This window comes from Eptesicus fuscus, chromosome 13, assembly GCF_027574615.1.
Source record: "Eptesicus fuscus isolate TK198812 chromosome 13, DD_ASM_mEF_20220401, whole genome shotgun sequence".
Classification (NCBI taxonomy): domain Eukaryota; kingdom Metazoa; phylum Chordata; class Mammalia; order Chiroptera; family Vespertilionidae; genus Eptesicus; species Eptesicus fuscus.
Genome location: NC_072485.1, coordinates 2,477,424 through 2,497,313, shown reverse-complemented (window position 1 = coordinate 2,497,313; position 19,890 = coordinate 2,477,424). Strand labels below are relative to the sequence as shown.

General features: G+C 59.0%; 1 protein-coding gene across 1 annotated transcript in view; it reads right to left on the bottom strand.

Annotated features, from left to right (window-relative positions):
* The window catches only part of DSCAML1 (DS cell adhesion molecule like 1), a 305,318-nt gene extending 286,354 nt beyond the window's left edge, over nt 1-18,964 (bottom strand). Inside the window, exons 1-2 of the mRNA XM_008150117.3 lie at nt 18,863-18,964; nt 14,771-14,917 (exon numbers count right to left, since the gene is read on the bottom strand). Coding sequence (XP_008148339.2) covers nt 14,771-14,873 — 103 coding nt within the window. The 5' untranslated portion in view covers nt 14,874-14,917; nt 18,863-18,964. The remainder of the gene's footprint in view (nt 1-14,770; nt 14,918-18,862) is intronic.
* Nucleotides 18,965-19,890: the final 926 nt, after the last annotated feature.

Below are 19,890 nucleotides of genomic sequence, written 5' to 3'. Positions count from 1 at the left end.
CGTGTCCAGGCAATTTTTAAAGCTCTCGGCCATGCATGTCCCTGTGGGATGGCATTCCATCCCAGGCATGTAGTGTGCAATTCGCTCTCACAGACATGACTGCTGTGGCGATCCTGCCCTGCACGCATGCAAGAGTTTCCTTAAGGAGCACACATGTTGGCGCCCTTTTCCTAGCATGTCTGTCTCCCCAGCAGGACACGTATGTGTCACTGTGTCCCCGGTGCCCAGCATTCTGGAGGACACATGGGGCTCAGTGGGGTTTGTTAAACTGAACTGAGTTGGCAGGGATCTGCGGGGTCACCTATTCCAGCCCCTTCACTTACAGAGGAGGCACCTGATATCCCGACAGAGGGCAGAAAGGGATCTAGCAGCAGAACTGGGACCAGAGCCCCAAGCACTGCCCTGCCCCTCCCGTCCTAGCCTGACCCTACCACACGCAGCGGGACTGGCGACTCTCAAACAAATGACCCAAAGGAGAGCGGGTGAAAGCAGGGGTACAGAGGTGCTAACGAGGTCACACCTGGCCCCCCGGCCTCCAGAGTGGGCTCTCACACCTGGCCACGTCCACACTGAGGCCAGGGATCCACAGCCCCAATGCCAGGTGGACGCCTGCCCTTTGGGGTCGCCCTTCCTCCTTCTAGCCCAGTCCAGTGGACGACCCAGACCTGGAAGCAGGAGGCCAGATGGCACGGCCTAGAGGTGACAAGTGGGCTCTGGGACCAGATGGCTTGTGATTGAGTCCCCACCCCATTTCGTACCAGCTGTGTGGCCTTAGGCGAGTTCCTTCACGCTCTGTGCTTCATCTCTCAAATGGGGATGGTAATTCTACCCACCCTGCTCACCATGACACCGGGGAACGAACAGGTCAGTCTGTACACAGCAGGCCACAGTGCCTGGCGCATGGCAGGTGTCATGCTTTCATTCTCCTCCCTCCTCCCCCCCCGAACTCCCAATCATGGCAGGGGCAGCAGCGCCAGTGCCAGCCCTTGCACAGCCTGGCCTCACCGCCCACGCTGACTCTACTACCTGGCCTCGGGCTGGGGGTTTCTCTGTGCCCCAGTTCCTCATTGGAAATGGGGATGACAGCACCTGTCACGAGAATAAAATGAGATCAAACAATACACCTGGGCCTCAGCAAGCCGAGTTCGTGAGGCAGCCCCGCAGGCGAGGTCTGGCTGCTCTATCCTCCAGCGTGTCCCTGCTGACCAGGCCGCATGTCCCCATCACCACGGACCCCGAGGACAACGTGGGCGGCCCGTGGGCAGTGCCTGCGCAGTGCCTGCCACGGCCCTGCTGTCCTGAAGGCTTCTCCTCCCAGGAGGGTGCGGGGGGCGGAAGAGTGGGCAAGGGAGCAGAGCGAAGGCATGGAGCCTCTCTGAGCCTCTGTTTGCTCATCTGTAAATGGGGATAACTGCTCCTTGCTACACAGACTCATGATGAGAGTCGACGTGTGACATATAGAGAGTGCTGTAAGCTGCAAGCACGGTGTAGATTTAACTCACTAGTGTTATAGAGAGAAAGACCTGTGCTGCTTGCCGTAGATCCCCTCCTGCTTACACTCTGGGGTGACACTGCAGTCCCTTCCTCCCCGGGGCTCTCTGGCCAGCTCCACATGTGCCCACTGGGGCCTGGGCATGGCCAGCAGCCGCGAGAAGGGACAGGGAACTGATGGCAATGTGGGAGGGGTGTCTGCAGCCCACCCATCCAGGCATGGCCCACGCTCGTTCCTGGGACTCAGGGCAGGCTGGATTCCAGGAGGCTGAGCAGGATCATCTCCAGGTTTCTGGAACATTCACTGAAGACCAACTCCCTAAAGTCCTTCCAGACCATTCCCCACTCACCCCTTCAATGGCTCCCATTGCCACTAGCAACATACAGCTCAGTGCAGCCTCAATCACCCCCACCCGGAGCTCCCGCCAGACCAGCTGCTCACCCCACAGCTCAGCTTCAGTTTTCAGAGCGCCAGCGTTTTACCCAGTGGCCTCCTGGGTGCAGAGAAGGGCTTTGAAGCTCGGCTGCTCACCAAACCACCTGGCTGCTCACCAGAACCACCTGGCTGCTCACCAAACCACCTGGGCTGCTCACCACAACTACCTGGGCTGCTCACCACAACCACCTGGGCTGCTCACCACAACCACCTGGGCTGCTCACCACAACCACCTGGCTGCTCACCACAACCACCTGGCTGCTCACCAGAGTCACCTCAGGGCTCTCACAAATACAGGTGCCTGTGTCCGACACTCAGGGATCCTGACTTGATTCGTGGGGGTGGGTCTTGGACAGCAGTGTTTTTAAAAGCTCCCGGGTGATTCTAGAGCCAAGAGCTGAAAAGCCCTGCAGGAGCTGAGCCCCGAGCCGAGTCATTCTCCGGGACCTGGGGCAGTGTCACTTCCCACGAAGTGGCAGTGCCCTCTGCGTCCTCCTCACTCTGCCTCCTGTTGGGGCATTGCACCCCAAGAGCTCCTCCCTGTTAACAGCAAGCCCCTCGAAGGCAGCGCCCCGTGTCTCCCACGCCTCTGCCCCCCTCCCCACACCACATAAGCCTCGGTAATAGTGACCGATCCAAGGCTGTCCATAGAACTCAGAAGACCGAGGCCACCCACATGGACCCAGAAGATGGGGGGAAACGAGGAACTGTCCTCTCTGTCTAGGAGAAAAGGCCAAGCCCTGGACACTCACCAGGCACACAAGCCGGATGCCGCGGGCGCTGCCCCTGCCCACACATCAGGGGCCAAGGCACCTGCCTCGGCCTCTGCTCCAGGCGCTCTGGAGGGTCTCTCTCCCCTTTCCACAGTAAACACTGTGAGTGAGTGCATAGATGAACATACTCACTATGTACAAATTACACGATGCACATTATTCATACATATACACACATGCGTGTTGTCATTGAAATGAGTTCCTCTGGAGGTGTGGGAAGAGGAATTTTTCCAAACCCCTTGGCATCCCCAAGCAAAGGCTCTTGGAGTCACTGTCTATACAGCAGCATCTTGTGCACAGGAAGTGCTCAGAACACATCTGCCAAACTAAGTGATGAACTGAAAACCCACCAGCTCATCACTGCTTATGCCAACATGGCCATTTCCATACGTCAGGGGCCGGAGTCGACATGGAACACAGCACTGCCGGCGACAGCCTCACGGACTCTGTGCCCCTTCCTGGGTGCAGGCCCACGGGTGTGCGTCCTATCAGGCCTTGCACAACTGCCACCCTAGGCCAGTGGTCGGCAAACTCATTAGTCAACAGAGCCAAATATCAACAGTACAACAATTGAAATTTCTTTGGAGAGCCAAATTTTTTAAACTTAAACTTCTTCTAACGCCACTCCTTCAAAATAGACTCGCCCAGGCCGTGGTATTTTGTGGAAGAGCCACACTCAAGGGGCCAAAGAGCCGCATGTGGCTCGTGAGCCGCAATTTGCCGACCATGGCCCTAGGCCTGTGTCAGGAACAGCAGCCTCCAGAATATTCTAGATACAGCCCTTTCCTCTTCCTCTGCTTCACATGGCCTAAGAGCCCACCAGACCATTGCACAGAGGACAAAGGTCATCTCCTCCCTGGTGACCCAGAACACAGTAGAGCTGACCTCGGAGCCCACACTCCACCATTGTCCCCACTCCCAGCCCCTGTCACTCACTGTCACAGCCGTCTGCCCCACCCTGCCATCTGCTTCTCAGCAGACTCTCCAGAATTCTGGCAGATTCCAGGTCCCTAAGACATGGGGCTTCAGATCTGCTCTGACCCTGGAGTGGAGGGAGGGGATCTCTAGGTGTGAGAGGGAAACTTCCGAAGTTGAGGCCATAGTGAAGCCAACCTCTGGGCCCTCCTGCTCCTGCCCTGGCATGCAGAGGGCGGCTCCCACCTCCACCCAGCCCAGCAGTCACTGCACAGGGGCCGGGGCAGCCAGTAACACACCTGCCTGAGCTCCTGAGGACCATACACAGCAACACGTGGTAGAACACAAAGGCCAAGGTCAAAGCTTAGGGAGTGGGCTTCTGCCTGTGGGGTCACAGAGCTTAGCCTGCCTCTGCCTATAGGGATTTCTCATCATCCCAACTTTATGCCCATAGCCCTAAAAGCCAAACTACACCCCCCAAGATGATAACAGCCAGTTCACACTCCAATATGCTCACACCTATTGCTTATACCTACATGCTCACAACCTAAATGTTCATTCCTGATGCGCTCACACCATGATGTTCATTCCTGATGTGCTCACACCATGATGTTCATTTCTGATGCGCTCACACCTACATGTTCATTCCTGATGTGCTCACACCTCCATGTTCATTCCTGATGTGCTCACACCATGATGTTCATTCCTGATGCGCTCACACCATGATGTTCATTCCTGATGTGCTCACACCTACATGTTCATTCCTGATGTGCTCACACCTCCATGTTCATTCCTGATGTGCTCACACCATGATGTTCATTCCTGATGCGCTCACACCATGATGTTCATTCCTGATGTGCTCACACCATGATGTTCATTCCTGATGTGCTCACACCATGATGTTCATTTCTGATGCGCTCACACCTACATGTTCATTCCTGATGCGCTCACACCTACATGTTCATTCCTGATGTGCTCACACCATGATGTTCATTTCTGATGCCCTCACACCTACATGTTCATTCCTGATGCGCTCACACCATGAGGTTCATTCCTGATGCGCTCACACCATGATGTTTACTGCTAGATACTCACACTTAATGCTCACACATGTGTTCTCACTCCTGGATGCTCACACCTGATGCTCACACCTGGATGCTCACACCAGTGTACTCACACCTGATGTTCACTCCTGGATGCTCACACCAGTGTACTCACACCTGATGCTCACTCCTGGATGCTCACGCATGTGTAGTCACTCATGGATGCTCCCACCTGAACACTCACTCCTGTGTACTCACTCCTGGATACTTACTCCTGACTTCTCATACCTGTATACTCACTCCTGAATTATTACACCTGTGTACTCATTCCTGGATCCTTATTCCTGGATGCTCACACCTGTATATTCACTCCTGGATGCTCACACCTGTGTACTCACAACTCATGCTCACTCCAGGATGCTCACACCTATGTACTAACTCCTGGATGCTCACACTTCTGTACTCACTCCTGGATGCTCACTTCTGGATGCTCACACCTGGATGCTCACACCTGTGTACTTACACCTGATGCTCACTCCTGGATTCTCACACCTGTGTACTCACACCTGGATGCTCACTCCTAAATTCTCACACCAGTATACTCACTCCTTAATGCTCACACCTGTGTACTCATTCCTGGATGCTTACTTCTGGATGCTCACTCCTGAATGCTCACTCCTGGATGATCATAGCTGGGTGCTCACACCTGTACACTCACACCTGGATGCTCACTCCTGGAAATTCACTCCTCCTTCCTTCCTGGTCACAAGGAGAAAATGACTAATCCTGTCCTGTGTCTGTGTGCTCAGCACTGGGAAAAACTGAAACCTACATATAAAGAACCTATTTATTGAAAACATATCTATATAGAAAAATATAAGGTAATGTGGAAAATATGTTTTCCTACATAGGAAAAGTACATATGTTCTAATCCTCTCTTTGAGGAAATTGAAGCCAGAGAGGTTCAAGGACCTACGTAGGGTCATACAGTAAGTAAGGAGTAGGGTCAGGATTTGAGCCCACGTTCCTGAGGCCACAGCTCATGCCCTGTAGCTTTGCTACGCAGCTTTCCCATCAAAGAGGGGCTCCAAGCAAGTCCTGCTGATTTGGGGCATAACAGGAGCAATGAGGACTTTATTCTAGCAGCCCCAGAGCCACAGCCTTCTCTTCCTTTATCCATCCCCTTTACAACCAAATTGAGGGTCAATCGCCTGCTGGCAAATGTTCCTCCAGGCAATTGACGGCCATAGTCTGAGTGCCTACCATGTGCTGGAGCCGTGAGGCTCAAGGCCTACGGACAGACGGACGCAATTCCCCACTGCACCTGCGCAGGCCTCTGCTCAGAACCATAGTCCTGTCCCCAGTGTGACTCCAGCTCTGGCAGCGAAGTCTCGCTGATACGCAACAGAGTTCAAAATCACAGGCTTGGCAGGAAGTGCCATCTATACATAGCTCTCCCATTCTGCAGGCACCGCTGGCTCCTCTGAATAAACGCTACCCTGCGTCCAACGCCAGAACTCGGCAAGCAATACTGTATGTTTGCAATGAGATTGAGAACTAAAGGCAAGGTTGATTCTGATGGGAACACCAGCCAAGCAAATGGGTTGTTGAAAACCCTATAATTTCCCTGCAACCCTTGACTTCACTAAACACACATTCTTAGCCCACAGCACAGTCAGGTAGGCATTAAACAACAACGAGGCCGTCCAACAATGATTTATGTGTAGCATAACCTTCTATAAAGAATTCCGCTCTGATTCCAGGGTCACTTACAGAGGTGCCAACTTAACCAAACAATGCTGCTTGCTCCCGCCCGCTGCCACGGCGTGATCCGGGCACCATGTTTGCCTGCAATTGTCTTACATCTGCTGAAATTTGCCCAGTGGGCGTCTGGAAATGTAGTGCCTGCCATGGACTGAACGGGAAAGCAAAACACGACACGTGCCCACCGCCAGCGGCACCTGAGTGCATACCTGCGCACGTGTGCATGCGCGCGCGCACACACGCACACACACACACACACACACACACACACACGTCTGCCCGTCTCAGGAGCTGCGGCGAATGCTGCTGGAGCCACCGACAGGCGTGCAGAGGCTGAGCAGCCCTCTGGTCAGGGCACAGGGAGGGTGCAGGCATCAACCCAGAGCCCCGGTAGCCCCTTCCCTGGCTGCGCAGCCTTGGGGAGACGCCCCCACCACCGGGGCCTTGGTTTCCCTGTCTGTGAAGTGAGGTCAAGCACGTGTCTCCCTCGGCTGGGGGTGGATTCAGTGCGATGCCTGTGAACTGCTGTGTGAGCCGGAGGGCACGCTGCACAGGAGAGGTGGCACAGGCAGCAGGGCACAGTGTGAGAGGCGGCTCACGGCATCTCCAAGAGCTCACAGCTCACCGCTCCGGACTCGGCGCCGGCTCCACCCCGCCCGCACTCTATGGCCGTGAGCAGGTGAGCAGAAGACTGTGCCTCAGGCTCCTCATCTGCAAAATGGGGACAATAACGGTGCCCGCTGCACAGGACACTTGTGAGGATGAAGTGAAACCACATGTGAGAAGCACTGGCTGCAGAAGAGCTGAATGCCTGGTCATTTATTCCCTCGCTAACCATTATTCAACCACGATGATGATTTCAGGTTAGGCCGCCTGGCTGGGGAGAGAGTCCCTGGGCCCCTTCTGAACGCTTCCTTGTCATCTCTAACCTGCAAACCGGATTGTGTGTGTGTGTGTGTGTGTGTGTGTGTGTGTGTCTTTCTTTTTTTTTTTTTCTGTAATCCTCACTTAAGGATATTTTTCCATTGCTTTTTAGAGAGTGGGAGAGAGAGGGAAAGAAAGACAAAAATATCGACGTGAGAGAAGCACATTGATTGGTTGCCTCCTGAACGTGCCCTGACCAGGCCTGGGCTGGGGAGGAGCCCGCAGCTCAGGCATGTGTCCTTGATGGGACTCAAACCCGGCCCCTTCAGCCTGCAGGCGGACACTCCATCCACTACGGCTTAGTGACTAAGCCAAGCTGGCTAGGGCCACGCTGCGCTTGAAGGCACGAGGAAGTGGGTTTCTCTCTGCACACACGTGGATTTGATCCGTGCGTTTCCTCCCCTCCCACGCTCCTCTAACTGCGCAAGTCACCCATCTCGCTGCGTCCGCCCTGCCTGAAACGGGGCAGGGAAGGGTCACTGTGAGGAGCGGATGAGGTCATGGGAAAGCACCTCGCGGACGGCGCGTTAAGGAGACACGAGTCATTCACCAGCCAGGGACGGCGCCCTTGGAGCAGGTGAGGCCCAGGTGGTTTGCGGAGTTGATCTTTGCCGTGTTGGTGCCAAACCACATGCCGTCATTCTGTGCCTAAACATACATTTGGTCAGGAACCACGCAAGGTACGAGTGGATGCAGAGACTAACGATACCACATCTCGCCACTGTCTCCCTCATCCTGCCCATATAGCACCACGGCCCGTGTGGAATCAAACACCGCTGTGGCCGCTGATCCAGCCACTGCGCACGGCGTTCTCCAGATCACGTTCAGGGGAGCCGTTCTGGAATCTGTGACCCGGCAGCACTGCGGCTCTAGGCGGCTGACCCCTGGCCACCCTGTGCTCTGCCTCCCCAGCCCCCAGAGAGGGCAGCAGAGCCCGAGGTGAGGCACTGTCCCGAAGCTGAGTGGCCACTTCCCTGCTGGCTTAGGCCGCTCCTCCACCTGACATGCGTCTCTCCAGAGGCTTAATTTTCATCTAAAGACTTCCATGTGTGACGGGTGTCCTTGTCCCCATTTCGTGGGTAAGTTGAGGCTTTGAAAGGAATTTGCCCCGGTCACCAATTAAGACCAGCGGACTCTGCAGCCTGGCTCCTTCCTGCCACACGCTAGAGGTTATTCTGGTGACTTTTAAATCCATTCTTAGCAGAAACTGGGAAAGATGCCATGGAAAAAGTCATATTTGAAGTGGACTTTGAAAGATGGGTAGATTTTAGACAGGCAAAGAGGGGGAAAGTCTGCCAATGAAAGAGAAACCCCCGTGGGGAGTTACAGTCACGCGCCCCAAGAACGGGCAGGAGAGGGCCGAAGGAGGCGTGAGAGCTCGGCCGGGCCGGGCTTCTTCCTCGGTGAGGGCGGGTGGATTCCCGGCCTGCAGGCCCTCCCAGCTCGGACAGCCTGGGACCCGCTCATTTGTAGCCACGTGTGCGCCCTGGTTCCAGGCCCACCTCCTCTCTCTGCTCTGCCACCCCCTCCTCGTGGGTGCAAACGCCCGGGACCAAAGCAGCCTTAGGCCCAGCCCGAGCCAAATGCAATCAACGAGTCGGGTCCGCTTTCCACGCCGACCTGGACCGCGCCCGGCTGCGTGCTGTGTTGAGATCACGCATCCTTGTCCATCAGAGCTGACAGCAGGAACCGAATCCTGAACGTCCAGTCGGACTGTCCCTGTGTCTCCCCCGGGGCCGGAAACACAGCCAGCTCCCTGGAACGCCTCCTGTGAGAGGCCTGTTTCGTCCACAGACCTTTCAGCTGGAGACCGCTGCCCCTCAGAACAGCAAAACCTGTGGTCAGTGCACACACACCTCCGGTCCCCACACGAGTCCTGGAGCCAGGGGCGGCCCTCCTCCTCTGTGGAGGCCGAGGACAGGCGGTTGTGAGTGGAAAGCCTGCTCTGGAGAGGCAGCGGGGCAGAGCCTCCCACGGGATCCCAGCTCAAACCAGGCTGCCTCTTGCTGTGTGGCCCGGGGTAAGTTGCTTAACTTCCCTGAGCCGCAATGTCCTCATGCATCAGATTGGGTGGGTGAGGGCCGGGGAGGGAGGCCAACACAACACAAATGTTCTCTCTCAGCGAGTGTTGTGAGGGTGAGAGGTACTACGTGTGCATGTACACACAACGCCGACCACAGGGCTCCGTCAGGAGAGGGACCATCGTTCGCCGTCTCGGGTTATGCTGCGGACCCTCGGGAGGAAGAGGTGTAAGGCTCGCCCTCCTGCAGCAGACGGACAGATAGAAACATCGCCGACGACAGACGACAGATGGAGTGAGCGCTGCAGGGGTGGAGCCAGAGGGAGAGGTTCTGCCCGGGTTAGGTGAGGGCTCGCGGAAGAGGACACGTGACCCAAGTGCAGGGACCAGGGCGGGGGCGGCGTGCGCAGGAGAGGAGGGGCCCATGCGGGCCCGCGCAGCAGGCAGCAGCCCAGAGAAAAGAGCTGCAGAAACCCAAGACCGACGTGGAACCCTGGGGGGACGGGCGTGGGAAGGGTGGGGCTCCTTGGCGCTCACCTTGGGCACAGGCGCTGCAGGCAGGGAGCACTGCCCACTTTCGGAAAAGACCCCTTGGGCCGGAGTCCTCCCCGCCCTGCCGCCCCCTCCCCAGCACGCAGTGTGGCCAGGGCGGAGGACAAGCCCACATCCAGGAGCCCTGTTCCCATAGACGAGGCAGCGGCTCCCGGCCTGGCCTCCAGGGCAGCAGCAAACACATCTGGCCTGCATCTGAGCCGTGTCCCAGCCTCCCCGCCGGGGCCACCACCGCCGCAGGATGCCGGGGAAGAGCATGCTGGGAAACTCCCGCAGGAGCCCGCATCGATATAATCAGGTCTGGTGGAAATTAAAAGCTATTAGAAACAGGGCCGGATTTATCTCTATATCCAATAACACGCATCGTAATGGCGAGCGTGCAGATGGGAAATTAAACCGGCCCGGCTTCGCTGCAGGCCTTAATGGTATGTTCGTGCACAGCCCTGGCCCTGTGACTCCCAGGCCGCCCGCTCAGAAGAGCGAGTTCCCCTGGAGACCAAGTCCCCGGGCGGGAAGTAAGGGTAGGAGTCCGCCCAGCACAGGCGGAGGCTGTGCTTCTGCCCACACGTCTTTAAGCGGCCTGACGGGGGGGAGGTGGCCGATTGGAGGGAAGGAAGGGGTGCAGGAGGGGGCAGGTGTAGCTCCAGGAAAGCAGCACCTCAGGGCTGGCTCTCCAGCCCCACAGACCCCTGGGAGAGCACGGCAACACCGGCTTCGAGTCAGAGGCCGTCCAGGAGCTTACCCGCCCGCCCCGCTCCCTCTCCCAGATGCGGGCAGCGGGGAGGCCAGCCTGGGAACAACTCTCCAATGCACACAGCTTGTGTGGCCCCAAGCCCGAATTCCTTCCAAAGCCCCTCGGAGAAATCCTGAAGGCTGGCTCCTCATTCCCAGGGGCCTGGACCCACCCCTTCCTCCCAGGGCACCTGCTCTCCTGGGCCTGATTGGCCACCTCAGCCTCTGCCCCGCCTCCTGCCCTGGAGCACCTGCTCCTGCTGGCCCTGTGCTTGGTGACGAAGCTGAGCCCAGCCTTGCAGAGTCCACACCACGCTCCCTAGATGGGATGGAACGCCGGCTCCGGGTCCTTCCTTAACCCAAGGTAACCTCCCCCAGCATGGCCGCCTTCCAACCTACCAGCCAACACAATCAAGCGCACACACAGTCCAGTGTGAGCTTGGATAGCAGAGAATCATATGTTTATGGAAAAAAAAAAAAATTTGTATTTTCCAAAACGAAAGCATGCAATGTGCGGGCCCAGGTTCTGGGCCCTCAGCTACAGAGCCTGAACGGCCCAACCGCTGTCTCTGGCTCTCAGGGAATCCTCCGGGTGCGGGTATTGGATGTGTGTGCTTTGGGGAGTCGGTCCCTGATCTAAACTGTAGCTGTAACGAGATCTCGAATGATGATGGGAGGGCTGGAGGGCTGAGCAGGGGAGGAAGTCTCCAAGGCCGAGGAGAGAACGGGGTCCTGCAGAACCAAGCTTACGGGTGCCTGCAGGAGAGCACAACCCCACTGAGCACTGCGCCCTTTGGGGCCACAGCCCAGTCCCCACAGGAAAGACGGCCCGAAGCACCCACTGCAAGAGTCTCACCAAGTAACCCCCCCCCTCCCCCCTTCTCCCCCCCCCCCCCCCCCCGCCCAGCTCGCTGACACCAGCACCGAGCCCAGGGGCCAAGTTCACCCCTTCTCTGCTCTCTGAGCTGGGCTGCTCGCTCCCCACGCCCTGCGCTAACTGCTCTGGCAGCGCCTCTGTCCACGCTGTCCCCACATGCCTTCCCCAACCGTGCCGTCGGTCACCCCTGAACGGCGGTGGGCAATGCCCTGCGTGTGCTGGGGGCGGTGTTAGGAGCCAGGGAGTGTGGAGGAGAGTAGTCCCGTTCCCTCCCTCAGGAAGCCCAGTCCCGCGGGGTCACAGACCCTGTTACGTAATGACACACATGCCCACCAGGAAGCAGCAGCACGGGGCGCTCCCCACACCGCGGGTCACGTCAGAGCAGGGCCGTCCTCCATGCTTCCCGCAGACTCCGACGCTCCGTGTAAACGCTTCTCCTTCTTAAGTAGTTAATCCTCCTCCTCACTGCATACGGTTGGGGAAACTGAGGCTCTGGGGTGTAAGTGACTGGCCCAGCTGGTAAGCAGTGGAGTGAGTGTCAAGCCCAGGCAGTCGGGTCCTAAATTCTAGACGCTTATGAATCACTGCATTCGACTCGGATCCAAAAAGCCTCCCCGAAAAGCCAACACGGACGTTTCTCCCCTCAGGAGGCTGAGGCCTCGCTGCCCGCAGCACACAAGCCTTCACGGTGCCGCTCTCCCGGACACACCTGTGCAGGGGCGGGGGGCAGCTCCCTGTGCATGTGGGGGGGGGCAGCTCCCTGTGCAGGTGTGTGTGGGGCAGCTCCCTGTGCAGGTGGAGGGTCAGCTCCCTGTGCAGGTGTGTGTGTGGGGGCAGCTCCCTGTGCACGTGGGGGGGCAGCTCCCTGTGCAGGTGTGTGGGGGGCAGCTCCCTGTGCAGGTGGGGGGGCAGCTCCCTGTGCACGTGGGGGGGCAGCTCCCTGTGCAGGTGTGTGTGTGGGGGCAGCTCCCTGTGCAGGTGGAGGGGCAGCTCCCTGTGCAGGTGTGTGTGTGGGGGCAGCTCCCTGTGCAGGTGTGTGTGTGGGGGCAGCTCCCTGTGCACGTGGGGGGGCAGCTCCCTGTGCAGGTGGGGGGCAGCTCCCTGTGCACGTGGGGAGGCAGCTCCCTGTGCAGGTGTGAGGGGGGCAGCTCCCTGTGCAGGTGTGTGTGTGGGGCAGCTCCCTGTGCAGGTGTGTGTGTGGGGGGCAGCTCCCTGTGCAGGTGGAGGGTCAGCTCCCTGTGCAGGTGTGTGTGTGGGGGCAGCTCCCTGTGCACGTGGGGGGGCAGCTCCCTGTGCACGTGGGGGGGCAGCTCCCTGTGCGTTAAGTACACAGGCTGGGAAGACAGGCCTGGGTCCGCCCTGCCCCTCCACTAGCTGTGTGACCCAGAAGTTACTTCACTTCTTCGAGCCTCAGCTTCCTCTTCCGTAAAGGAGAGGGTGAAGGTACACGTATGGGCATTTTATACGGATAAAATGAGATATTACATGAACGTTCCTTAGCCCAGTGTCTGGCGTATAGGAAGCACTCAGAATTCCTTCTCCTTTTTTTCTCCTCCTCCTTTTCTCTCTCTTCTTATTTTAATGAGTATGACTTAGTCCATAAAGCGCGTCTGCCTGGTGCACAGACAGGACATGCAGTCCCCATCACTGTTGGGGCTTCGCCCAGAGAGGTGGCAGGTCCAGGTCTCTCTGGGCTCAGCAGCCCATGGTCCCTGCAGCACCACCCCTGGGGGCTGTGCACCTCGTGCCTCATCGGGGCACAGGAGTCCCGGCCTCTTCGTCCCAGACCCTGTGGAGCTGCACGTGGCCACCTGACGGGGCCCAGCCACCGCTCCAGCGCCGTCCGGGTCTCTGGCGTGCCCGCGCCCCTGTGTGCTGCCCATATAGGCTCTCGCCCCAGCCCGAGTGCGCACCCAGCCTCTCCCGCTCACTGTGGTTTCACATGCAGGGGGGCAGCTGCTCACGCGGCCTCGGACTCCTGCCCACCACCAGTCCTGGGGCCGGAGACAGGACAAGCTGGCCATCTGCTCGCGACTGAGAGGAGGAAGACGTCCCGAGAGCAAAACACACGTCAATGTCTCACAGAAAGGGTGCTGCCTCGTTAGCTGCCAACACGCCCAGGCGCCCGTCTTCTCCCAGCTGGGCCCTGGGACCACCCAGAGCCTCACCCCTGCCAGGCCGGGCTCCCCCGAGGGGAGGGTCCGACAGGGGCCAGAGCACCGGGCTGTTCAACGGCCTCCCACAGGGCCCAGTGCGCCGGGGCTGGGAAGCCCCACTTCCGAGGCTGCGTGCACAGAAGTCTGTCCTCCCCAACTAACCCGGACACCTGAGCGGCGGAGTCCCCTCGTGCACAGAAGTCTGTCCTCCCCAACTAACCCGGACACCTGAGCGGCGGAGTCCCCTCGTGCACAGAAGTCTGTCCTCCCCAACTAACCCGGACACCTGAGCGGCGGAGTCCCCTCGTGGGACTGGTGATGGGACGTCAGCGCGGAAGGGCACTCAGCACCAGGTCAAGTGCCTCCTCTGCAGAACGGAAGTCAGGTCCCGGGAAGAAGGAAGAGGGGCCGCCGGGCCTCTGCCCTGGGCCGTGGGGAGCGGGGAGGTGGGACGAGGGACACGGTGTGTCACGAGGCCTGGAGGCATTTTGAGGACTGGAGTCCTCTCTTGGGTCTGTTTTCCTGCCGAAGGGGAACCCTGACCAGGAAAAGGAGCCGACGCTGAAGGCTGCACCCCAGCAGCCTGACAGGTGAGCCTGCCGCCTGGCATTCACCTCCCTCCCAGGGCCAGGCGGAGGGGGGGCTCATGGGGGAACAGCCGGGATTCTGAGGGGTCTCAGCTGCCTCATGAAAGAAGCCCCAGACGGCCCTGCAGAAATGCAAGGACGCCGGCCACACGCCAGCTCTACGCTCCTCTCCCACAACTTCCACAAGCAAGGCTTCCAGCCTCGACTCCCATCCTGAAGAGCAAGGGCGAGAAAAACCCAGGGTCAGGGGTCAGGGCCCCACACACCGGGCGGAGGCTGCTGGCACACGCTGTGCACCTCCCACACCGAGGGCACCGAGCGGCGACCAAAGACACCTTGCCGAAGCATCACCAGAACAACAGCAAACTGCTCCCCAGAACCAGCCGCAAGACCTCGGCGAGCTCACCGCCCCACGGCACCCCTGAGACATCGCTCCCCGTACACACACACACACACACACACACACACACACACACCGGCGTGGCCCGCGGTCTTCCTACCTGGGACGATGGAGACCGTGTCCTTCTCCCAGGACACCACGCTGACGTGCTCCTGCACGGAGGAGGGGATGAGGCACTTGAAGACGGCCATGCTTCCACGCATGCACCGCTGATCCTCCACCCGGACGGTGTAGGGTTCCCTGAACACTGCGGAGAGATGGCCGGGAGGGCCTGTGTCGCGGCTCCACTGGACACGGGCCCAGAGAGGCCCTCAGCTCCCTCAGCACCCCAGCCTCAGCCTCCCCCACCTCTTCCCACCTTCCCACTTACCCGGCCCAGGAGTCCCTGCCAGGATTTTTAAAATATATATTTTAATTGATTTCAGAGAGGAAGGGAGAGGCAGAGAGAGAGAGAGGAACATCAATGAGAGAGAATCATTGATCAGCTGCCTCCTGCATGACCCTCACTGGGGATGGAGACTACAACCCGGCATGTGCCCTGACAGGGAATCGAACTGTGACCTCGGGGTTCATAGGTCGATGCTCAACCACTGAGCCACACAGCCGAGCCCTGCCAGGACCTGACTCGTGCCTGTGCGGCTCCTTCTTTAGCAAGCTCCCCCCGCCCTGCCCCCGGGCAGCCCACTCTGCCTCTGAAACACCAGCCTTCCTTCGCGAGGCCCACAAATCCCACACGGCCGCCCCGGCCAGGCGCTAACAAACTGTACTAAACGGGAAGGACGCTGAGGCGCCTGAGGCCTGCAGTGTGATCACATTCAACAGGGGTGTGATGTGAGGGAATATTCTAGAATTCATCCAAGGAAGCCAAACTGGAGTTCCCACATTATTCCTCGGCCCAGGGGGGGCAAGAGTTTTGGGCACGGGGGCCATAAGTTGCCAAATAAAAATGGACGTGTGATCTCATAACAGATTTTTGTTGGGTTTGGGCACAGCCCGGCACTGTGAGAAGCAGTTTGGGGAAGTGAGGACGGGAGCAGAACTGGGGGCTTGCTGGCTTCCTGGGCACAATGGTTGTCGCTCTCTGTGTCTCTAGAAACGTAGCATGTGGAGACACGGGCGGGCGGGCGGGCGTCTCCACGCTCCTGCGAAGCACAGCCTCCTTGCTCTCTCCACCTCCTAACACGGCCGGCACCTGAGCCACCTCTGGCCTCAGACCCTTCCTCCCAGCGTGCCGGTCCCGGCTGGTTCTGGGGCTGAAACCTGTAGCCACTCCATGTGTCAGGCCCATGTGGACGGGCCCAGCTTTAGCGGGGCCCGGGGACCTGCCCCTCCTTGTCCTCCTCCGCTTGGCCTCTCCTGGGGGCTCGCTCCATCCTTCGACCCCTTCTCTGCCGAGGGGATCCGGAGCCCCACTGCCTCCGACCTTGTCCTCAGCAGGCACCTGGGTGATGCCCTCCAGCCCCCCTGCTGTGGCTGTCAGGGGGACATCCAGGCCCAGCAGCCCCCCCACTCCCGCCCCCAGGTTCATCAAGAGCCTCTTAATTGCTGTGTTTCCTGTCGGGCCGCCCTGCCGCCTGCTGAGGGCTCCATTCCGTCCCAGGCTGGTGTGGTGTGATGGGAAGAGACACCGCTGAGTGGGAGGGAGAGGGGTGGAGGCAGGCGCTGCCGCTGGCTCTTCCTGGGTTTGGGCGCAGCACTGCAGGTATGGGGTGCACACGGGGGAGACTGAGGGAAGCTGACCCTGGAGGGAAGCAGAGGGGAGGAGGAGAGGATGGGGTTGGGGTGCACCCCCAGGATGGGCCAAGGGACCAACAGAGGCCAGTGGTTAGGGTGTCAGACAGGCGGGCGCTGCCTCCTACTCTGTAAAAGGAAATAATAATAACAATAATGACAGTAATAGTAATGCAGCAGGGAGAAGGCCTGGCACCCGGAGGCAGGGCCACGGGGCTGGGCCTCATTACAGAGCCATCTCTGTGAGCACTGGCGCTCTGGGCAGCTGACGGGGCCTCTCTCGGTCCCTCGTTGGCTGGAAACACTCTATAGGGTCATTGTGAGAATTGCACCCAAACCAACGAAGGGTCTGTGCCAGGTCATGTGACCTCACTTCCTCTTGGCCCGGGCGTGCTCCCTCCCGGCCGGCCCCCTGCGTTTCAGGGACAAAGGAAGGACCGCTCCTGAAAGGCAACCCCACAGGCGAGGCTCTGAGCGTGGCCCTGGGTTCTGAGGTCACTTCCTCCCCCCAGACGAAGTGGGAAGAAGGTCAGCTGCTTAGTGAAGAAGTCTCACCCTCCTCGCTCCCACACGCCTGGGCCCAGCGATTCGGAGCCTGTACTTGCGACAAGCACTCCTGAGCCCGGCAGCCCCGGAGTCAGAGACCTCGCTCCAGAACTCTCTCCTGAGCCGAAGCACGGTGCTCAAGGCCGGGACCCCTGCAGGGGGCTCCGAGGCCACCTATCCTCCCACCACAGCTCTTCCCAGAAAACCACTCCCCAAGGTCCCTGCTTTCTTCCTGTGGAGGCGCCCTCACAGCTGAGGCTGGCACCCGGCGGACAGGGCCGTCCTCGCCAAGCAGCTGCCCGGGGCCATGCCAGGCCTGCAGACCTGCCTCCGAGAAATGAGACTTTCTGTTTTCTTTAGAGCAGCCACCTGAGGAGCCTCACTGCCCTGACCTCTTACTATTTCCAAAGGCCAAACGCAGTCCCTGCTAACAGTTTTCCACCATGAATGTGGCCTGAATGGCTGTTCTCGTGAGAAACACTGGCCTCGCACGGCCGTCACCAGGGTGGATGAAGGGCAGCGTGGGGAGCAGGAGACCGCAGCGATGAGATGCATGGCTGCCCCGCACAGCAGCAGGGGTGAATCCCACACACAGAACGGTGAGCAAACGGCTCAAGAAAACACGGACTGTGGGACTCCAGTTTTATAAAGTACAGACACCGGCAATATCAACATGGCAGGAGTCAGGACAGTGGCTTCTCCCGGGGCCTGGTGATGGGAAACGCATAAGGGGGCTTCCACGTAACTGACTGCATGTCCTGAACTGGGTATCAGTTAGACTTTGGGAACTGCATCAAGCTGCATGCGTATAATAAATGCACTTCTCTTTATATATCTATAATAATGAAAGTGTAATATGCTAATTAGACCAGACAGCCGGACGACCTTCCGGACGAAGCTGCGGTGACAGGGGCCAAGGCAGAGGTGGTTAGGGGCGATCAGGCAGGCAGGCAGGTGAGTGGTTAGGGGTGATAAGGCAGGCAGGCAGAATAGTTAGGGGCAATGAGGCAGGCAGAGTGGTTAGGGGCAATGAGGCAGGCAGGCAGAGTGGTTAGGGCTGATGAGGCAGGCAGGCAGAGTGGTTAGGGGTGATGAGGCAGGCAGGCAGGGTGGTTAGGGGTGATCAGGCAGGTGAGCAGTTAGGAACCAGCGGTCCTGGATTGCAAGAGGGCCCAATTCTGCCTAAACCAGCAGTTGGACATCCCCCGAGGGGTCCCAGATTGAGAGAGGGTGCAGGCCAGGCTGAGGAACCCCCCACCCCCGCTCCGTGCACGAATTTCGTGCACCGGGCCTCTAGTTGTTTCAATAAAGTTTTTATTTTTAAGTTATGAAGGAAGGAAAGAGCTCATTGGGTGTTTTCCATGAGTCAAGCACCGACAGGAGCATCGCATGTAGATGTGTGTGATCTCACAGTGATCACAGGCGGTGAGAAGCAGGGCAGAGACTGGTGAACCCTTTGTGGGTGAGGAAACTGAGACTCAGAAAGGGGTGCTCTCACCCGGCCACGTGGCTCAGGGGCTGAGCGTCAACCTAGGAACCAGGTGGTCACGGTTTGATTCCCGGTCAGGGCACAGGCCCGGGTTGTGGCTCTATCCCCAGTGAAGGGTGTGCAGGAGGCAGCCAATCCATGATTCTCTCTCATCATGGATGTTTCTGTCTTTCTCTCCCTCTCCCTTCCACTCTGAAATCAACACAAATATTAAAAATAAATAGCAAGCGCTGTTTTCAGCCTAAGGACCTACAGTGACGGCAGAGAGCTAAGATCCCAAAGAACAGAACTTTCCTCGAGGGACTGACTTTTGCCGACCCCGCCCCCCCAATGTTACCCATGTGTCTTCAGAATGATGGGTGCTGCCCGCTCCCCATCTCGGCCCTCCAGACTGCGCTCCCCGCAGCGGGGCGGGGCCGGCCTCACCTGCTTTGACGCGGATGTTGGGGCTGCGGATCTTGCCAGCGGCGTTCTCCGCGGTGCAGAAGTAGTCATTGTCGTGGATAAAGCTGTTGAAGGCGGAGGGGGAGAAGGGGTAGAGCTGCAGCGTCCCGTTGGCGTGCACGTGCCGGATGTGGGGCACGTCGTAGATGTCGTCCCCCGTGGCCAGGTACCATCGAAGGGCTGCGCTGGGGGATCCCGCGGCCGGGCAGGGCACCACGACCCCCACGGAGCTGGAGAAGGTCACCTGCTGCAAGGAGTCATTCACAAAGTAGAGGCCGGTGCCAGCATCCTCCGGGCGGGCTGCGGGGCGAGGGAGAGGCTCGGTTAGGGAGTTGGTAAGACCCTCACAGCCAGAGGCAGCGAGCCCACACTCAGGACTGCCAAGCACCGCGTCCCATGAGCGCTTACTGAGCGCCGACTGTTTACCGGCCCTGCCAACGGTGAGCCGGAGGCAGACCGCCCTGCAGAGGCTCCGGCCTTGCACAGGGACAGTTAGCACACCGCGTGGCAAGAGGAGCCCCCACTCTGCACCTGGAGGGTCGGAAGCCCTTGTTTAGATGACAAATGTTCATTGAGCAGCTCCTATACGCCGGCGGTTCACACCCATACCTCCGTTCACCTGTGCCACCCTGCGGGGGAGGTACTGCTTCTCTTCATCACTGTCTTTTACAGGCTGAGAAGAGGTAGGCGACCTGCCCGAGAGGACACAGCGAATAAGCCCAGAACAGACATGTGGCTCCGTTGCTCCCATGAGGGCCTCGGTGCACTCTGTACCCGCCACAGCCGAGGTAAAAGGTGTAAGGCCGTGTTCTGCAAGGCATGGCTGAGGGGGTGGGGATGCTCACCTGGAAGACGGACACCCCAGGAGACCTTGAGAGCTGCCTTGACTCTGGAGGCCAGTTTGGAAAAGGCGCCGCCCACAGCGGGACCACGGGCATCGGGAGCGATGCACGTGAGTGTGGGAGCAGGAGCCCGCCCCCCTTCTCGGCCTGCCCCTGCCCTGGCGGCCT